General features: G+C 40.8%; 1 protein-coding gene across 1 annotated transcript in view; it reads left to right on the forward strand.

Moving 5' to 3' along the window:
• Tmem131 (transmembrane protein 131) overlaps nt 1–18,690 on the forward strand; it is a 143,887-nt gene that overhangs the window by 45,376 nt on the left and 79,821 nt on the right. The window contains exon 3 of the mRNA XM_027386850.2: nt 9,956–9,996. Coding sequence (XP_027242651.1) covers nt 9,956–9,996 — 41 coding nt within the window. The remainder of the gene's footprint in view (nt 1–9,955; nt 9,997–18,690) is intronic.

Below are 18,690 nucleotides of genomic sequence, written 5' to 3' on the forward strand. Positions count from 1 at the left end.
AAGTACAGGTTATAGAGCCAGGGCTCAGTCATCATCTTGGATTCTCATCTGACTCTGGCTACATAGAATCAGGGTTGTATTTGAATCCACCAGGAGCAGTGGTTTCCATTGTTTCTCATGTAAACATATGACACATCATGCTGTCTGTGGAGGGTTTTCAAATGCAGGGATTTAGTGGTTTTGGAAAAGAGGTACCATGATACTGCTTCTGGAGAGGTTGATGGTCTTTCTGTAAGGATCAGACATTAACTGTCTGAGGGTTCAGGTGCTAGCTGTCTCCATTTTAACTACTCAGCTTTTGTTACTGTGGTACAAAAGCACCCATCTCCAGTACCTGGAGAGCAGATTAAAACCAGTCACAAAGTGGCTTGGCCTGTGGGTTATACATGACTGTCTCCTCTAAATTGTCTTAGGAGTGGGCTTCTGTTCCCTTAGGGAAAAGGAAGGGAGAAGGAGTGGGGTTGACTTGTACACACACTTAGAATACTCACCTTTTCTTTTAATAAGCACAGAGCCTTGAATTACAAGAGACATTTGTGAAAGTTTACAGAAAACACAGACAAGTAATACTTGCTGGGTTTTGCCAAGTCCTAGACATGCTCTATGTTGTTGTTGTTGTGGAGGGTCAGTTTTAGGGTCTGTGTGTGCTAGAGAGCACTTTGTCACTGAGCTAGAGCCCCGATCTCTAAATTCTTTTTGTTTTACTTAATTATTTTAGGTATGTATGCTCTGTCTTAATGTATGCCTGCATGCCAGAAGAGGGCATCAGATCCCAGTATAGATATCGTGAGCCCATGGTTGCTGGGAATTGAACTCAGGACCTCGGGAAGAGCAGCCAGTGTACTTAACTGCTGAGATATCTCTCCAGCCCTCTGAATTCCTAAGTGCATGTTATTGTCGTTAATTTATGATTATTTTTAGGTGAGCTAGTAAGTGACGAGTAAGTGATAAGACTAGGATTTAAAAACCAAGCATTTCCCTTAAAAGCCTAAATTCTTAACCCACTGTACTGTATGGCTGGATGAGGGAGAATTACTCTGTATCTCACTACCCAAATGTAATACAGATTAATGCTTTGATTAATTTCCTTTTGGTGCTTGTTCTCTGCAAGCATAGTTTTGTTTCCTCACACTACATAGGTATTTTTATAACCTAGCAACTAATTTTTAATCACAAATAGCCATTTTTTCATTAAGCCAGAGGCCACTGGAAATATTCACAATTGGTATGACAGTCATACACTTTGATTATAATGCAAGAAGATGTTCCTACAATTAAAAATTAAGGGAGATGGAAGATGGCTCTGTCAGTAAAGTGCTTGTTCTGTCTAAGGGCCTGAATTAGGATTCCAAAAAACACTGGTATTGTGCATGTTGGTAACCTGAGCCCTGGGGGTAGGTGGAAAATAATATTAGAATCCTTGGAGCTCATTGGCCAGGTAGTCTAGCCAAATTGACCTCCAGATTCAGTGAGAAAAGACCCTTGTCTGAAGAAATAAGGTGCAGAGCAATGGAGAAACATACCCAACATTGACCTGTGCCATTCGCACTCATACACACCCAAATACAAATGAAAACTTTAGTGACATATCATAAAGTTTAGGTTGTAGCATGGTTTTCAGTCTTGGTAACATTTACATTTTCAGCTACATTTAAGTAGTTCATTGTTTGGGGAGTTGAGGGGAGAATGCCCTGTGCATCTTACAGTGGTTATTAAACCTCTGGTCTTTCCCCATTTGATGGGATAGCACATTATTTCTGACAATTAAAAATGCTTCATCTTGGGCTAGAGAAATGGGTTAGTGGTTAAAAGTACTGGCTGCTCTTCCAGAGGACCTGGGTTCAATTCCCAGCACCTATATGGCAGTTCACAACTGTAACTCCACTTCCAATGAATCCAACACCCACCCTCACACAGACATACATCCAGGCAAAACAGCAATGCATGTAAATTAAAAATAAATACATTTTAAAGAATGCTTCTTCTTAAGGACTGGGGAAGTTGTTTAGTGGTGGTGATTGCTCAGCATGTTCAGGACCCTGAACTAATGGGCTCCATCCCTGCACTAACAACATGAAAGCCCCTAGAACTTATTCTTAACTCACAGGGATCCATCCCTATGACCTAGCTATGGAAATCAGGTTATTGTATATGTTGCTTTTATGATGAGAACTGATAGTACTGAGAGCATGTTACATAAGTATGTGTGCAGTGTGTTTGATTGAAGTAGACTGGGTCCCACCCCCACCCCCGTGAATCCTATTTAGAGATGGGTAGCCATCTGAGAGGATGTGTGCAAATTGGTGGGGAATTGGCAGCCCAGTGGTGAGCACTGCATATGTGCAGTATGAATTGCAAGTGGGAAGGAGTCTCTCATGGGCTCTTCTGGATAGGCAGGGTAGAAGGATAATTTGGATTAACTCTGGGATTACCATGTCGGGTTTCTCTGATTGGGGAAACTTTTTATGGAAACACTAGTGACAGTCATTTATGATAGGTGACCCACTGTACATGATTCAGATGTTTTCTCGAGCCCAAGAGACTCCTGTTACACTCTGTCTTGGGGTGTGATAGGTCATAGGTCCTTTCCCTCGGCTGGTAAAATCTAATTATCCTCTGTAGACCTTTACTCTTTAATGAAGCAATCATCTTTGTCAGACGGTCGTGGCTCATTTTTTTTAGTAGAACTTTTCCCCCACAAATGTGTATGTGTGTCACCTGCATGCCTGGTCCCCACAGAGGTCAGAGAGGACATCAGAACCCCTGGAACCGGAATTGTGGATGGTTGTGATCTATCATATGGGTTCTGGGACTTGAACCTAGTTCTTCCTCAAAAACAGTGTGTAATCAGTCTTTCTCCTTACTGCCAGCTCCCAAGTAACAAACAGCATGGAGACTTACTATTAGTTATGAAAGCTGGGCCTTAGCTTAGGCCTGTCCCACTAGCTCTTATGACTTAAGTTAGCCCATTTATTTTAATCTACATTCTGAGTGTGGCTCGTTACTTTTAATACTGCTCATGCTGCTTCCTCCGTGTTTGAGTTGGCAACTCTGCTTTCTTCCTAGAGTTCTTTCTCTGCCCTGAAATCCCACCTATATCCCCTGACTAGCTATTGGCCATTCAGCTTTTGTTTGTTTGTTTGGTTTGTTTTGTTTTGTTTTTCGAGACAGGGTTTCTCTGTGTAGCTTTGGAGGCTGTCCTGGCACACGCTTTGGAGACCAGGCTGGTCTCGAACTCACAGAGATCAGCCTGACTCTGCCTCCCTAGTGCTGGGATTAAAGGTGTGTGCCACCAACGCCTGGCGGCCAGGCCATTCAACTTTTTATTACAACAGTCACAACAATACATTTTCACACAGAGTACAAATATGCCACAACACGGAACCTCTTAACTTCTGAGCTATTTCTCCAGCCTCTACTTTTCTGGAGTGAATTACCTATTCTTGTTCTTTGTTTACACTTCAATACACACATGCATGTACGTACACACACACACACACACACACACACACACACACACACACACACACACACGTACATCTTTTCACTGTGATTAAGAAACTTTTTCACTGTACAGTTACTCATGTCACAAATTGCCTTTTATATTTGTTTTTCACACATGTCCTATTTTTGTTCTTTTTTTTTTTTTTTTTTTTTACTTGAATTGTTTCTAGTTAAGCTTTAATTTTTGACAATTCTTTTTGGTTTTTCAAGACAGGGTTTTTATGTATTGCTTTGGAGCCTGTCCTGGAACTCCTTCTGTTTGACAATTCTTTTTAAAAAATAAATTATGTTGTTTTTTTCTTCCTAAAGGTGTGTTTAATCTTTTCCACCTAATTTTTATTCTTTCTTCACTATTTTTTATTTTTTGTTGTATTGCTTCCATCTTTAAATTCAATTTTAAGATACACTTTAAAGATAAGTTCAAGTTTTTATTTCTCAAATTACCTCAGATTCAAAGATCATTTAATGCCATTTTCTCCTTTCAACACTTAAGGCATGGTGTTTGCCTGTTGTGAGATTTTAATTATTATAGCTAAATGATGGTTTTTCTGTTGTGTCTTTGGCTTATACTTCAGTAAGAAGCATTTAGTTTGTTTTTCTAATCTTACTTCGTATTGAATATCAGCTAATTTTTCATATGATGGTTTCCTGGTTTGTAATTCCTGAGTAGTTTTGCTTTTTTGTCTCTGATCTTTTGCTTCATTGTCTTTATGATGTTTTATTCCTCAAATTGCATCTATTATTTCCTGAGTTTTATTTCTGTTTACATGGGAGCATGGCTTGTCATGCTCAAATTCTTTGATCATCCTTTATTAATGTGTGAACAGCATACAGTGTACATGTTTAAATTACACAAAGTGAAAGGTTGACGTGCTGTTTTACACCTAGGAAATGTAACTACAGTCCAATAATGAACACATTCACCTCACCCAACAGTTTACTGTACTCTTATTCTTACCTCTTGGCAACCTTTGTTCAGCTTTCTGTCACTGGATTTCAACACTTACCATAATAATTTCGAGATTTGCTTATTGTATATATCAATAATTTGTCTTTTTGTTGCTGAGAAATATTCAGTTGTATTGGTATGCCACAGTTTATGTACCCATTTGCCTGTTGGCAGAACTTTGGGTTGTTCTAGCATTGTTATCACAAAGCTTTTGGGAACATTCACATAAAAGTCCTTGTATAGGTAAATGCTTTTGTTTCTCTTGGACAGCTATCTAGAAGTTGAGGTGACTGGGTCATATAGAAGGCACACATCTGTTGTGTAAGAAATTGTCTCACCTTTCTACAGTGTTCAGTCTTCTTATTCCCATCAGCACTGAATGTGCATTCCAGTCACCCTATACTCTTGCTAACCCTTGGCATAGTTCTTTTTAATTCTGAACATTTCAATATAAGTGTAGTATCTAGTTTGGCGTTGATTTATGTCTCTGTGAAATACTGTGTTATTTCTCAATATTTGTTGCTTGTATAGTTAAGGTAAAAGCCCTCTTCATAAAATATTGGCAAATATTTTCTCTTAATTTGTAGTTTGCCTTTTTGTTTTCATTACAGAGTCTTGGGGAATGTATGTTTTGACATCTAGTGTATTTGATTGGTTGGGTTTGTTTTGTTTTTAATGGATAGCGTTTTTTGTTTTTTGAGACAGGGTTTCTCTATATTGCTTTGGAGCCTGTCCTAGAACTTGCTCTGTAGACCAGGCTGCCTTCGAACTCACAGAGATCAGCCTGCCTTTGCCTCCTGAGTGCTGGGATTAAATGGGATTAAAGGCGTAGGCCACCAATGCCCAGTTTTTTTTTTTTTTGTTTGTTTGTTTGTTTTTTGTGCATGGTGGGTTTTCTTGTTGACATTTTTGTCTGTTCCAGAGTTGCAAAGATAGTGTTGTGTTTTGTTGCTGAAGCTTTAGAATTTATTTTTTCCATATGAAAGGTTCAGGCATTATGCTGGCCTGCCCCTGTTACCTGGCGAACAGGCAGTACCCTAGTCAGCCCAGGGTTCCATGGGAACTAAATCTGCATACAGGTGCAGAGGACCCCTTTAATCCCTGCCCATCTACACTTCTCTCTCTTTACTCCCTCTCTACTCTTCGCTCTGCTCTGCCCTTCTCTTCTCCCACCTGTGCGCTTTCTCTGCCTCTCTGTGGTGACCGGCCATGGCGGTCCCCCATGACCCCTGTTCCTCTTCTCTCTTAGTCTCCGTACTCTGCTGGGCCTAATAATAAACTGGTTAACATCTCTCATCCGCCTCTTTTCTTCTTTATCTTTAATTTAAATAAAAATCTAACACCATAGAGCTGTGATTTTTTTTTTTTAAGATTTTTTTTCTGAGTTGCTGAAAAGGTTGAGGTCCCCAAGAGAATGTGTGGAGTCGGTGGGGGTGGGGGTGGGAGGGGAGATGGACACCATCTAAGGGTAAATCAGGATGGCTCCCAGCAGAGTTAATTTAAGAAAGATTCTATAGTTGCACATGTGATTAAATGGGAGAAAAGGGGGCATGTGATCTGGGGTGTGGCTTGAGATCAGGTGTAGGAATCTAGCCTTGACCTTGACAGTAGGCACCAAGTCCTATGCTAATGAAAGGACCACAAGTCCCTCCTTCCAGAGATAAGGAGAATGACTGCTTTAACAAGCAGGAACTTTCCTCAAACCCCCAGGGAATGGAGACTCTTACCCTAATGCCTGACCTTGGAAAAAGACTGGGGGGGGGGGGATCAGACACTAACTATACCACAGTGTCTTAGTCTTACTATATCTTACTATGTGGGTCTGTTCCCCTCATAACACTCCCAAAGGGAAGGTCCTGATGTCTTACTCTCTTCCCATTATACCATACCAATCTGATTTCTCTGTATTTATTAACTGAACCTTTGCCTTTAATGGCCTCAGGGTCGGGGTCTGAATTTCATCCTTGGATCAGGTGTGTACCTGGCTTTTCTTTTTTTTTTTTTTTTTTTTTTTTTTTTTCCTATTTTAAGCCACCAAGCATCTCCCAAATCATGATACAGAGACTTATTAGTTTTGAATGCTCAGCCTAGCTTAGGTTCATTCTGGCTAGCTCTTTTAAATTAACTTGTTTCTGTTTATCTACCTTTTGCCTCAGGGCTTTTTACTTTCCTTTCTTTCTGTATATCTTACTTTCACTGCTTCTCGTGTATGCTGCCTGGTGACTGCCTGGCTGGTCCCAGGCGCTTCTCATTCTTTCTTCTTCTCTCATTCTCCTTTGAGCTTAGATTTCTCCTCCTGCCTATCCTTTCTCTGCCCAGCTATTGGCCATTCAGCTCTTTATATGACCATTCAGGTGCTGGAGGCAGGCAAGGCAAAATAAGATATAACACGTCTTTTACATAACTAAACATACATCCTTTTATAGCTAAACAAATGTAACACACCTTTACACAGTTAAAGTAATAGTCCACAGCATAAACAAATGTAACGCATCTTTGCCTAGTAAAAGTAGTATTCCACAACACACATATATCTAGTAAATCTCTAATTATAGAGATATAATTAGGAGGGCACAATGGGAATCCTGGTTCGGAAGTGTCGGAGATGTTTTTCTGAAGAACTATTTTGTTTAGAGAGGCTATATAGTACATACTTTCATTCTTTACTAAAGCCCGCATAAAATTTCCCAAAGGGGAAGACATCAATATTGAGCATCATTACAAATGAAAGTAAAAAGGTGCTGGAGAAGTGTGGTCTGCAATGTCAAAATGATGGACCTTTGTCAAGCAGCAATGGCCACCATGCAGTCCACACCATGAGATTAATTTGTGTGCATGATATAAAATAGGGTAAAGACTTATGTTTCCTCACTACATTATCTGGCTGTTCTAGCACCATCTGTTAACAGGACATTTGGTTCTCTACTGAATGTCATTGATGGTTTTGTTAAAAATTTGGTGATTGTATACATGACTTGCCAAGTTTCATTATCTATCTTTATTGCCAGTATTACTGTATTGTCTTGATTAATAGAGTTTTTTTTAAATGTATAAAACATGTGGCCTAGATGTAGAATTGCCATTTTAAAGTGTACAGTTCAGCAGTGTTGGACAGTGATCTCCACCATCTAACTCCAAAACTTCTCCAAAACTGAAATTCTTTATCTATTAAGCAATGAGTTCCATTCCTTCTTTCCTGGTGCCTGGCACCTATGACTGTTCTACCCATGATGTGACTGTTCTAAGTGTGTTATGAAGGTGTACTCATATAGATTGTGTCTTTTGTGAGTGGTTTATGTCACTTAGAGCATCATAGTTAGTTCTCAGGGTTTGTACATTGTAGTGTGCATCTTTTCCCTTCCTTTATAAAGCTGAATAGATCCAGTGTATGCTCAAACCTCCTTTGGTTGACCCAGTCAGAGTACTTTCATTGTTCTACCTTTTGGTGTTCTGAAAATGGCTGCCTTGAATATGGGTTCATACATGGTCTGCTGAGTTTCATTTTCAGGGGTGGTGGTTTATGGGAGTTTAGTTTGTTTATTTTTTAGTATTGGCTTGGGAGTTTGGGGTGGATAGCCAGAAGTGAGATTGTTGTATTGTGTGATAATTCTGTGTTTAGCTTTTTGGAGAATTAATATGCTAATTTTCATAGTATTTGCTATTTTACATATCCCCAATACCAATTTTCCACATTCTCATTCTGTCTCTGTCTCTGTCTCTGTCTCTCTCTGTCTCTCTCTCTGTCTCTCTCTGTCTCTCTCTCTGTGTGTGTGTGTGTGTGTGTGTGTGTGTGTGTGTGTGTGTGTGTGTGTTTCTGGTTTAGGTGTTTTTGTTTTTTGAGGTAGGCATCTCACTCTGTAGCCTAGGATGGCCTTGAACCTGTGTAGATCTTCCTTCTGTCTGGAACTTTAGGTTCCAGCTACTAGGCCTGCCTGTGTATGTGCTCCCCCCACCCCGTTTTTTATTTTTAAGAAATAGCCATCTAGCATGTAGGAAATAGTGTTAGTATTCAATTTGCATTTCTATAATGAATTATTGTTGTTGAGTCTCTTTCCCTGTGTCTGCTGCCAGTGTGTGTGTCTCCTTTGGGGAGATGTCGTATCAATTTCTTTGCTCCCCAACCCACATTTTTTTGTTGTTTTTCTGGGCATTGATCCCAGGGTCTTGTGTATGCTAGGCATACATTCTACCAACTGATCTATATCCAAAGCATAAATGTTAGATGTTTTTTATATGTTCTTGGGAGAGAGTGTGTGACTATAACTTTAATAATTAAAATTAAAGAAATTTTTCTTTAAATATAGAAAGTTGAAGATTTTTCAAAAAAAAAAGTTACAGCTCCTTTATACTTTACTTAGCAAATACTTTCAAAACTAAAAACATTTAATCACATCTGCCTTATCTTCCCCATACACATTTGCCAGAGTACTCTTTAAAAACAGTATTACTAATGGAGAAAGTAATGGCAGTCTTGCTTTCCTAATTTTTACAGTCCAGCAATTAGCCCTTGGGCTGCATTCATCAGTGGTGTTCTTTAGAACATTGGCACCCTTTCTTCATCATTATGTCCTTCATCGCTGAACTATAGTAACTGTTCCCAACTTCTTTCTCTGGGCCTCTAATTCATCCTCCACACTACAACCAGAGCTAAGGATCAAACCCAGGGCCTTGAGCTTGCTAGGCAAACACTCTACCACTGAGCTAAATCCCCAACCCTCCAGAATAATATCTTAATACTAAGTCAGACTAGGTCTGCTGGTCTCTTACTGCATGATATCCCTTGAATTGCATCTGGAGTACTTGATCTAGACGTTGCCATGGCTTCTTAACAGTGTGGATATCTCTGACTCCTGCCTTGCCTTGCCGCCTCATTTTCTGATTCTTTTCTCCTTCAAGTGCAGCCAAATAACCCTGCAGTCTGTTTTTTGGATGTACCATGTTCTTTCCTCTTTTACTACATGTGTGACTTCCATGTTCCTTTCAGAGTTTAGTGTAAACATAGCTCTTCAGATGCACTTTTCTCATGTGCATCACTTGTTTAGACCCTTTCACAGCACCTTCCCAGTATTTTTAATCATTTCTCATAGTTTAAATATTTATTTATTACTTATGGTTTGCCCTCAGATTCCCCTGTGTCTTCAACTCCATAATGGCAGCAGCCATTAGATATCAGCACCTCACTGGCAGTTGGGAGGAAGTGAACACTCTAGGTCTCATGACCTTATACGAGTGATTGTAAAGGAGATTTCCCTATGGGATTTGTATTGTTTGCCCAACATAAGACAATCAGTAACATTAGTTTGTGGTATTCCATATATGCTTAAAATTGAACCAAATTAGTCTCATTTTAATTACATAGTTGGCCTATTTGTGAGATTTTGGGGAAAAGGTTTAACCTGAAAATCAATTGTGGGAATGGGATGAAAGTAAAAGATAAAAAACATATTTTGCTAGTTCTTCCATCGGTAATATAAAACTTTGGTTATTTTCTTCCTTTTGCAGACCGAGACAACACTTGGCCTCAGTTCATATCAACAGAAAAGGTAAGTAGGACTTATATATGACAACATGAAAACATGCTTCCTTTCCTCTATGGTTCCTACACACTTCTCTTGCTCACTTCCCTGGATCATTCTTTAGTGAACAGACAATGCTATCCTATAAAAATGTTATGTCGTGTTGTGAGAGCCAAACTTACATTTTCAGTTTTAATTACCATGCCTAAGGGATCCATTAAGCAAAAATGTCTCTGATCTGCAAGCCCCTTGCTCAAGGACAGATACTTCCTGAAATGTTGGAGGCTGTTGTTTGTGGGAGATAGCAAGCCACATGTTTTCATTCCCCTAAACAAGTTTGTTTGACCCATCTGCACTGGATATGCCTGATCACATGGGGGCAGGAGGTTCACAGGCAAGAAATGCATCAGGATATATGTTTGCTTCTGACTGGACATGATGAGAAATGCAATGAATTATGGGTTTTCCTTCTTAAGCTGCTGCAAACTGTGATTCAGGGCCATTTCCTAGGAACCTAGCTATGGACCTGACCAGAGCCCATCTACCTGGCCACTATTTAATTAAAAGCTTGCTTCAAATATGGCTTTAAACTGTGGTAATGGTCTTATTCTCAATAGGTAGGATTAGCAGTGTTTTTCTTTTCTGTTTTTTTTTTTTTTGGGGGGGGGGGGACACGATTTTACTATGTAAACCTAGCTGGCCTGGAACTCTTTATGTTGACCAGATTGGCCTCAGACTTACAGAGATCTACCTGCCTCTGCTCCCAAGTGCTGGCATAAGATGTGACCATGGCTTTATGCCAAATATTTCTAAATATTATGTTTGGAAAACCCAGTGTAAATCTGAATTCTCACATGGTAGTTATTGTTAGACCCCTGGAAAACTCAGGTATCCGGGGTCCCAGGCCACGTTCTCGGTCACCCCAATCACCAGGTGGATTTGAGAGCTTGATGCAAACTGCACGAGGCTTTATTGTAATTTAATGAGCTAACCCCATGTTAGCTCGGGTCTTTCACCCACCCGCCATGGCGGATGGCTAGCAAAAGACGGCTCCTAGGGCCTCCCAAGAGATCTTATAGGACAGTGTAAGGGGAGTGTCTAGGGGTACTCACAGGCTCAGGATTGGTGTGCCTCCAGGCTTGGAGGGCTTGCCCTGTGTTTATTGGTCAACTGGTTGTTATGGCCCATAGGCCCTCCCAGGGTGGTTGTTATGCTCTCTACGTCATTGCTGTGCGCTTGTCTGTAAAGCACACCCAGAGTCATAAAGCATAGCACCACCAGCTAACTTCTGATTGGTTCCTTGTCACAAGGCAGGCATCTGATTTTCTAGTGCCTAACTTCTGATGGGTTCCTTGTCACGAGACAGGCATCTGACCTCTAAGTAACCAAGGCAGGTTTATGGCAAGCATGTGTTCGGCTGTTATGGCTGCCGAAAGGGGAGCAGGTCCCTTCAGTTATATAGCACACTGTTCTGGAATGGTTTCCTGTGACTGTAACAAAGACCTGTAGTAATCAACTGACAAAGAGAAAAGGTTTGTTTTAACTCAGTTTTGGACATTTAAATCCCAGCACAGCGTGGCAAAATCAAACTACTCACTTCATCATCAGAGAGTCCAGAGATGGAGAAAGGACTGAGGTCTCACGGGTCCTTCAATGACATGCTCCCAATGACCTAAAGACCTCTCACCAAGTCTAACCTATTACAGTGTCTTTCTGGGGACCAAGCCCCCAAACATGGGGCTTTCAGGGACATGTAGGGTCCAAGCTGTAGTTCTTCACTTGTTTTGTATATATAAAGCAGACGTACCCTTGTCTTGTAAGAGTATCAGGTTTGTAAGACCTTAGTAACTTCTCATGAGTTCTATGAGCTCTAGAACTGACTCATCTATAACCAACATAGTACAAAGGAAGGCACATTTTGATTCTAGGAGATTGAAAATTAGCCATGGAATTGTAATACAAGTAGGAATTAGACAGGAAAGAATGCAAAGGAGGGCAGAATCCACTTGAGGCATTGGGAAAGAAAGTCATCATTATTAGAATAACTGGTAAGAAAGTGGTAGAAACAAGAGAAGAGTAGCCTGCTTTCGTTATCTTAGAATTCTCTATATACTGGAGTTGTAGATCTCCCCCTCCCCCACCCCACCCCCAGTTCAGGTTCTTGGAGGACAGCAGAGATACAAATTCTTGTGAAGTTCATTTGTGGAAAACTAGTACATTGGAAGAGAGTATTGAAATCAGATGCTGGCTTTGTTAAGGCACCTGAAACACAAATGCTCTAAATGGTGTCTAAATGTTGTGGGTTACCCTGCTGGGACACCCCTCAGGGGAGGGGGTGAGAAGCAGCACCAATGACTCGGGCACCGGGAGTCAGCGTGTAGCAGAGAGTGCTGCAGACTCGTTTATTAAGGAAGTTAGGCCTGCCTTTATACCCCCTCCCAAGGTCCCATTGGCTCAGGCTGCTGACTCTGCTGCTTTGTCTTTTTCTCATTGGTGTCTCTGAGTCAAGTGTGTCCCTTCGTCAGCAGTCTCTGGACATAGAGGCAGGCTTGGAGCAGGGAGAGAGTGCCTGCCGCGCATGCCCAGGCCGGCCTGGGCACCTGCAGCTTGGGTAGGCTGGCCAGAAGTGTCTCCTACATTGAAATATACTTTAAAAATGAAGGTATTTCCAGACAGAGATAAGGCAATTGTGGATAAGAAACAAACACTTGTCTAAGCCGGGCATTGGTGGCACACGCCTTTAATCCCAGCACTCGGGAGGCAGAGGCAGGGGGATCTCTGTGAGTTCGAGGCCAGCCTGGTCTCCAGAGTGAGTACGAGAATAGGCTCCAAAGCTACACAGAAAAACCCTGTCTTGGAAAAAAAAAGAAAAGAAGAAGAAGAAGAAGAAGAAGAAGAAGAAGAAGAAGAAGAAGAAGAAGAAGAAGAAGAAGAAGAAGAAGAGGAGGAGAAAGGAAGAAAGAAAGAAAGAAAGAAAGAAAGAAAGAAAGAAAGAAAGAAAGAAAGAAAGACTTGTCTAGCAAACTGGCACTTTAGGAATTGCTAGAGGCCATTCCAGGTGGGAACAGATTTAACGAAAGAATGAAGAGCACCAGGAAAGCTCATTGATACCTACCAAAAAAAAAAAAAAAAAGAATGTTTCCTGATTAAAATTTTAATTAGCAGATTTATAAAAACAAATAATTAGATTTTATGAGGTTTACTACATGGTGTGCATCTCACGTATAACAGTAGAACAAAGGACGGGAGCAGTGGATAGAAGAGTTGAGCTCTCTAGTCTGCCTGTGTATATAAAAGGGTACATTATTTATAGACATTGATAAGATGAACTCTGGAACTATTAAGACCACCTTAAAAAAGAACAAAGACAGACAGCTAGTACAGAAGTCACAGAGAAAATGGTAACTAAAAGACTATTCAGTTGTTCTGGTTTTAAATGATAGGAAAGGAGGACAAGGGAGAAAAATGCAGTCCACAAGATAGAAAACACAAAGCAACATGGTAGATTGAAACCACGGAGTACACCAACTGTTCCAGCATCAGGTGCCAGACTCACTAAAAAGAAAGAGCTCCACATATGCTGTGTACACAAAATAGGCTTTGTCTGGGTGGTGGTTGTGCATGACCCAGTACTGGGGAGGCAGAGGCAGGCAGATCTCTGTGAGTCTACAGAGCGAGTGCCAGGACAGCCAAGGATACACAGAGAAACCCTGTCTGGAAAAACAAAACAAAAAATGCTTTGTTTTAAACTCATGCTTAATACTTTACCTTTTAACAATATGTTATTAATTCTTTGGGAAATTCAGACAATGTATTTTGAACATACTCACCTCCTTTCTGCCCTCCCATTCCTTGCCCCCCAACTTTGAGATGATTATTTCTTTACTCTCTCTACTGAATCCAGTTTGTGTTCCTCAGTTGGTCTTGGAAATGGCTCCTGTACTCTCTCTCTCTCTCTCTCTCTCTCTCTCTCTCTCTCTCTCTCTCTCTCTCTCTCTCTCTCTCTCTCTCTCTCTCTCCTAGCAAATGTCAATAGCTCACCTAGTAGTGGGATTTTATCAGGCTTGTTCAGAGCTCATGCATGCTGTCACAATTGCTGTGTGTTCAAATGGCATCTGGAAAACACTGTTTCCTTTCTTATCTCTCTCCTCCAGCTCCTACTATCTTGCTGTCCCCTTTCTTTGAGGAGGGGTGTGATATGAATGTTCCATTCAGGGACAAGCACTCCACTGTCTACAGGTTTCCCAGTTGAAGGTCTCTGTGTGAATTGCCATTTGCTGCAAGGTCAAACTTCTTTGAAGAGGGTTGAGAGGTGCTCTGATCTATGAGTTACTTTAATATTACGTTCATTAAGCATAATAATAATATTGGGTCTAGGGTTCCTGGCCTATTTATTTAGGCACAGGTTCTTGGCACCCTTAACAATTCCTAGTATGAGTTCCATCTCATGGAGTAGGCCTTAGAGCCAATCAAAAAGTATTTGGTCACTCCCATAACACTTGTACCACCTTTTAAAAATTATTTTTAAAATTAATTAATTATTCTCTGTGGGAAGTGGGCATTTGGAGGTGTGAATATAGGTGTGGAGAAGCCGTAGGACAGTTTTTGTGGAGTTTGGTTCTCCCTGTCTACCTTATACTCTAAGCTAGCTGTTCCATGAGCTTCTAAACTGTTCTGTCTCCAACTCCCATTTTATCACAGCAATGCTGCAGTTACAGGTGTGCACTGCTGCTCTGGCTTTTTCCTTTATCCGGACATGAGAATTGGAAATTGGGTCTTCAGACTTGTGCAGCAAGTGCTTTTACAGGCTAAGCCATCTCCCCAGCACTGGGGGTGGGGGTGGAGTATACAGAGAGGGGCAGAGAGCTAGAGAGAGACACATGGGCAGGAGAGAGGAAGAGGAAGAAGAGAGAAAGCAGTAGGGTTCCACCTTTTAGAGGGAGCATAGCTAGTCAGAACCCTGAGCACATCAGAGAACTGAGTACTGGAAGCACCTGCTCTTGGTGTGCCTGAATGCTAACACCAGTGGCCAGCAAACTCCAGTGATCCTCCTGTCTAGACCCACCTCCCCACTCCTGGAGTTACAGGTGCAAGCGACCGTGCCCAACTTTTTACATGGGTTCTGGGGATCTACTCGGCCAGTCGTCATCCTAGCCCTTGACCTATAATTTTTATTTAAGTTTTGCCAATTGTCACATTAATGTCTGACCTTATATTTAATTTACTGTATCTTAGATGGAATAAATGATTTTTCTTTCTTTATACATGACTTTGAAATAAATAGAAGTAATATATACAAATAAAAAGAAGTAATGTCTACCAGTTTAGCCCAGGCCAATCTCTAACTCATTCATCATGGACAGTATTGGGTCCAGTATATAAAAGCTGACAGCATAAAATACGTGGAGTAATGTGTCAGCCTTTCATTAGAATTATTTGCAGCCTGGGACAATTTTTCTTAGATACTCAGAACATGTATCACAAAAGAAAAATGGTAAATTTAGATTTCATTAAAATTAAACATGTTTGCTATTCAAGACACCGCTTTCAGAAAGGACAAGGTAAATGTGTTGTTTGTGTTCGTGTTTGAGAGTGTTCATTTATCAGCCTTATAACTCAGACAGTATCTCAATCTAAGAGGAAACAATTAGAACAGATAAGTAGTTTGTTGAGTACATGAAAAGGTATTTGGTGTCAATATCATTCGTGAAATCCATATCAAAACTAAAATGTGTTTGATATGTATCTACTATACAGGGGACATCCTGTTCATTTATCTTAAGTCTTTGCTCATCTGTCTCTAGTAAAAATCATTGGAAACTACTAAATCCATGGCTGTAATATTTTATTTGCCCATCCCCCATCTGTTTCTGTAATGATCCTTTGTGAATCAAACAGTGATTGACAAATGTTTGAGATTGTGTTTTAAAATTCAGGCTTCTGATCTTTGTACTACATGTAATGAATCAGACTCTGAAGATAGGCCCTTGTAATTTGCCTTTCCAAGGAATGCTAGGTGTTTGGGTTCAGGTGGTCCATAGTTTTATTTTTAAAGAAATACTGTGTCCAGGTATGGTGGCCCTCCCCTTAACAGCTGTAATTTCAGCATTCAGGAGGCTGAGGCAGAAGAGCAGTGAGTTCAGGGGTCAGCCTGACTGTGGAATAAGACCCTATCATAAGCCCTTCACCATGCTGGGTCTGAGAGTATCTTTTGTTTAGTGAGTAGTTGATCCTAGGCAGACATCTGTAGACTTCCTAACTTAATACTTCCTTCAACACCAAGAAAGTCCTGTCGATTTCATTTGGAAGTTACCTGCACAACTTTCACCCAGCAGTTAACCAAATAGTAGAGTTTGTTTCCCCAGGATTTCATTGTCCCCTAGCTTGACATCAGAAAAATCTTCATCTCTGTGTCTCCAAATAATCTGGAGGGAGGGATGTCCACAAGTGCACATACATGTGTGTGTATGTGTGTGTGTGCGCGCTCGTGTACACCAAAAGATAGCATCAAATGTTGCTCCTCAGGCACCATCAACCTTTTGTGTCATTCACTGCCCTGCCATTAGCCAAGTAGCCAAGGCTGATAGAACAGCAAGCCCCGGGGATCTGTCCTATCTCCATCTCCCCAGGGTTGGAATTACAAAGTGCGCTCACCGAGCCTTACTTTTCATGTGGGTTCTGGAGATTGAACTGAAGTCGTCATGCTTGCAAGGCAAGCATTTTACTAAGGTAATTCTCCAGCCCTGCAAGTAATTTTCATAAACCTTTAGAAAACAATTGTATTCATAATTCAGAACAAATAATTGCCAAAGAAAGCTTAAAAGCCATGATAACATCCCAGATTGGCTTGCATTGAAATTAACAAAGGGATATATATATATACATAATATATATATATATATATATATATATATATATATATAAAATTTTTCATGCTCCCTACCTCAATTTATTTTTCAGCATCACTTCCAAACAAGGCAATATCTGCGCCTGTTTGTGTGGCTCTCCTGTTGTCTTTAAACATACATTTATGGAGGACTCATCTTTCACATTGTTTCCTCTTTACTCGTGTTGTAAACTTCTGTGAATCTCACTAGCAATTGCTTGGTCCTGCTTCTGCTGAGTTTACTTACAGCAGGCTTTAGACAGGGTGTAAAAACATACTCCATAAGGATGTCACAGGAAAGGAAGGAGAAGTGTTTGTTGCTTAAGAGACTCTAGACAAGCTACTAGGATTAATTTACCCAAAGCTACTGCAATAGAACCAAAACTTGGCAGGAAGTTTCTTTATATAAGCAGTGGCCACATGTATTCAGCTACTACTTACTTAACTCCATCTTGATAAGGCACCTTATCGACACTGCATCATTTCCCACACAGTCCTTCACAAATCACCAATGTCATAAGTCATCCTCGATTCCTCTCCGTTCCTCTTACAGTCCCCAGTCAATATAACTGTTGTCTAAATTCCACAAAATATCTGAAAAGAAACAACTTAAAGTTTACAGTTGAGAAGATATAGTCCTGTCATAGCAGAGAAGCCATGGCAGGGCTAAGAGGCACCTGGTCACATTGTGTCAGCAGTCAGAGAGTAGAGAGTGAACAGGAAGTGGGGCCAGGTTACAAAACCGCAAATGGCCCACTTGCTCCAGCATAGCTCTACTTCCTGAAAGTTCCACAACAGTGCCACTCACTGGGGATCAGGTGTTCAAACACATGGTCCTATAGAGGACATATCACATTCAAAGCACCGTAACTGTAGAGGGTGTTTGTTACACTTAGAATAATTATTCACATTCCTAATTTGACCTCTGACCATTTCCCCTTCCTCTCCTTCCCTTCACTCTTGGTCTCTTTGTCTCCTGTTCTCCAGCTTGCGAAATACATTCCTACCTTCCTTCCACTCTAGGTCTCCACCATCCAAGCTTTGGCGCCTGTGTCCCTCCTCAGTCTCTCTTTTTACCCACTGTGCTGGATTTGTGTTCCTGTCACTTTTATGTTGAATGATTGGGGTCTGTCCTTTTCAGTCATACTACCACTTTAGAAGTATTCATTTGCAGCTTACAGAATAGATTCTTGGCTCCATGAAGGGGGAAACTGTATCTTTTGTACTCTAGCATTGAGCACAAATATGTATGTATGTAAATTACTGACTCAGGATTTTCCTTAACTTGACAAGGTTTCAGACTAGCTTGAATTTAACACTTAAAGCACATGAGCCGGGACTGCCTAGGTTCAATTCTCAGCACCCACGTGGAGGCTTTCCACCTCCTTGGGCACCAGGCATGCATGCGGTGCACAGACATACATGCAAGCCAAACACTCATAAAACACAATCTAAAAAATTATTATAAAAAGCACATGATCTGAACATCTCTTATTTTAAAGGAGACAGAGAATGGTGTTAATCTGTTATATCTAAGAAGGACAGAAAGTAAGGTGGTAGCCTGTCTGCAGCTTCTGGCTGCTGCCTTACAAAAACCCAGGCCTTCTCATCTGAGTATCCTGTAGTTTTGTATCTTAGCACAACATGGTCTTGAGATTTGCTGTTTTCTTTCTTTTATGTTTCTCCCATGTATGTTCAATATCAGTATGCACACACACAAAAAAGGATAATCAAACAGCGCAAAAGGATATTCCAGATTGGCAGAGCGCAGACCTTGGAGTTGATTACTCTCAGCTCAGTAGCCCCCATTCCATTTTTATGTACTACTACTATAT

Source organism: Cricetulus griseus (assembly GCF_003668045.3).
Source record: "Cricetulus griseus strain 17A/GY chromosome 1 unlocalized genomic scaffold, alternate assembly CriGri-PICRH-1.0 chr1_1, whole genome shotgun sequence".
In the NCBI taxonomy this organism is placed as follows: domain Eukaryota; kingdom Metazoa; phylum Chordata; class Mammalia; order Rodentia; family Cricetidae; genus Cricetulus; species Cricetulus griseus.